Source organism: Phytophthora parasitica (genome assembly GCF_000247585.1).
Source record: "Phytophthora parasitica INRA-310 unplaced genomic scaffold supercont2.106, whole genome shotgun sequence".
NCBI lineage: Eukaryota > Oomycota > Peronosporomycetes > Peronosporales > Peronosporaceae > Phytophthora > Phytophthora nicotianae.
In genome coordinates this window covers 76088-79020 of record NW_008649092.1, presented here as the reverse complement: position 1 = coordinate 79020, position 2933 = coordinate 76088, and the positions used below count along the sequence as shown (strand labels likewise).

Genomic DNA, 2933 nt, shown 5'->3' with positions numbered 1-2933 from the left:
TGTAACGTAGAGGAAGCTTGTGTTGCAGGATGCAAATTGGAAAGTGATATTAGTAAATTAAAAGTCTGCACTCTTTTATGTCTAGACTATCTACTAACCACTCATTGCTAAATGCAAATTAGTTTACGAACGTCCCGTAAACTAACCTGTAATTCGTCCCGTAAATCGTACCATAATCCTAAAGATATAAATAATACAATCAACGCGGATGCGTTACATCCTCGGCCAGAAAGAGCAGCAAGCAGAGGTACCGACGACACAAAGCAGCCATAACGATCCGGTTTTGTTTGTTGCGAACTTCTAGGCACTTTATCCTTTTAATTAATATACCTCATACTTTGATCCTTCACAGTATTATCATTTTACAGAGTGTATTTCGGAATTTACAGAAATTCAAGTGTACTTGTAAGAACGTACATAACAGACTCTATACATACTCAAATCAAGTCTAGTTTTGACTTACACTGGCACTCCACCAAAATGTACGGTAGTTTCAAACCGCCACCGTCAGCTGAAAAATAACTCGTTGACTTGCTGCGCTTGCCAGTAGAAAAATGAAATCCTGGTGCTAACCATTATGTCTGTAAAGTGGTCAATACCAACGTCTGTGAAAATTTATGCTTTCTCAAACTTGACCGTCTTTCCCTGACTTAAACTGACCATTTACCTTAACGTTCTTTTGAAACCCACCGTGTTTTGTGACCCCTAAACTGTTCCTGTAGATAATGTGTGTCCTGTAGCCAATAGACACCTTTCGGAGCGAGTGTTGATTGTTAGTTGAAGAATTGATATATGTAACACAGCCATCTAGATGATCGATTAGTAAACATCGAAATCTTGTCCTACCACCCCACCCAAAAACTCGCGCAAACAGCCGCTCTATCCTACAGAGATGTTGGTTATTGAAAACGGCGTTAGATTATATACTGCCAGCTTTTATCGTTCCGCGTGCGATTTCGATTAAAAACAAGAAAAGGCTCACCACGTAAATGTATCAAACTGGCCCTAGAGAGGAGGGGAGAAGAAGAGGGAGATCGTCTGGGGGCTGGCGAGGAGAAAGCAAAGTGTGCTGGTCTCCCTGACCAACGGCTCTCAGCCAAACAGTTAGTTGAGAGAGTCCCTCTATTACTTAATTCTATCTCTAATGTAATACCTCTCAAAACCTCAAATACAGTCTACTGGATACACTCACCCCTCCAGCAATGGAAGTGATTTTCATACTTGGTACTTCAAGTCATGTTGAGTCCATTGCTCATCCTCACGTGTTCGTTAGTCGTCCTTGCTTCTCGTCTTCAACTGCACGCTTTCTCTCCGCTATTGCTTCCATGGTGTTGCCTCAGTTAGCTGCCGGATTCCGTCGACGCAAGCCAACTTCGCTGAGTCCACTGTCCTGGTGTCCTTGTGCCCCTGGCCGCGCAACCACTCGCTCCCTCGAGAGCCTGCCATGGCACGAACGAAGCAGACTGCGTCCCGGTCGACTGGCGGACGCACCCCACGCACGTCCCTTAGTCATCAAGCTCAACGGAAAACAGCTTCGACTCGAAGTGCCGCGAAAACTTCTCGCTGACATGTCTGGACCATTTCCGACCGTCTTGGCTCACATGTAACCCGAGACTTGCGATATTATGTTGAGTACATAATTGTTGCAGGAAAAACCGAGGGTTCTTGGCAACCCCGCTGGCTCCTCGAGGAAGACGGCTTCACCGAGTATCTCGAGCTCGTTGACCAGTACAAAGCCACCGGAGGTCCGATGACCTTCGCTGAGTTTGCTCTCCCGCGGCCGTACGACTTCTTCCAGGCCATGGGTGTCTCACACGATGACCGTTGCGCCTTCCGTGCCCTGGATCACACCGCAGACGCCCTTGGGATCCCCGACTGGTACTCGGAAGCCGCTGTTGGCGAGTTGTACCGTGTGCGCGCTGAATCTGAAAATCATATCACGTCTGCTGGGGTCGTGCGGTCCACACTGTGGACCTTTATTCGGAAGTTCAATCGCTCTGCCCGTACTGGTGGTCGCGCAGAGATCTGCGGAGACACGATTGGTGTGAACCAAGTCCAGTACCGCCTCGACGGCGTTCAGGCTAGCATGGTCTGGATTATCATTTGCTGGCACCTTTTGCAGCACCATCCACTGAGAAAGGATGATTTTTTTAAGGTTATGAAGCATGTACTCCTGCCTATTGCTAGAGATTTTTATGCCGACTAACACACCCCATGCAGAAAATGTCGGCTTGGACGAGTTCATGGCCTCGTCCGTACATACCAGACAGGTATGAGTGAATGGACTGCTAGAAACTAATGATTCTGGAGTAGGTACGCGAAACTTGAGGAGGTAGTTCCAAACCAAAGTTAGCTGGTTTTAGTTGTTGTGCTTTATTGAAAGAGATAATTCGTGAACATCGACATCTTCTACTTCTTCGTTTGTTTTTGTTTCGCCTGGACTTCGGCATCGAGTGAATTTAGCAGTGCCGAAGTAACTGATGAGCTGTCGCTAGTCTATACCATTACACTCAACTCTAGTCCAATGTGGCGATCATGCTGCCCGTTGTTTCACACTTAAAGCAACCGCTACCGCCATCTAAATTAACTGTTAAGCTTGAGAACTCCTAAACAGTAAAATTATTATTTGTATCTAGTACATAATCATTAGAAGGTCAGTCCAAAATCCTTTGTATCAACTGATACAGATACAACATTCACTCTGGTTGATCCAGATACTCATCCAATACCAGTGTGATACTGTATTCGGGGACACACGCGTATCAACGGATGATACAACCCCCTAATCACAACCCATTCTTTTGGATCTTTTTAAGGTAGCAAGGACACCGCTGAGAATATAAGGACTCCGCATCGTTAGCTGTTCCGTCAGTGTCAACCTGGTGAACGTGACGTTTTCGAGTTGTGTACAATTAGCCGCAACTTGACGCACG

The 2933-nt window shown here is 46.2% G+C and overlaps 1 protein-coding gene across 1 annotated transcript; it reads left to right on the top strand.

The window, feature by feature from the left end:
• Positions 1-1750: 1750 nt before the first annotated feature.
• On the top strand, positions 1751-2206 carry PPTG_19227 (hypothetical protein; the record flags this gene model as incomplete). Its single annotated transcript, XM_008917567.1, has 1 exon — positions 1751-2206. The coding sequence occupies one exon, from the start codon at positions 1751-1753 to the stop codon at positions 2204-2206; it is 456 nt and encodes a 151-aa protein (XP_008915815.1).
• Positions 2207-2933: the final 727 nt, after the last annotated feature.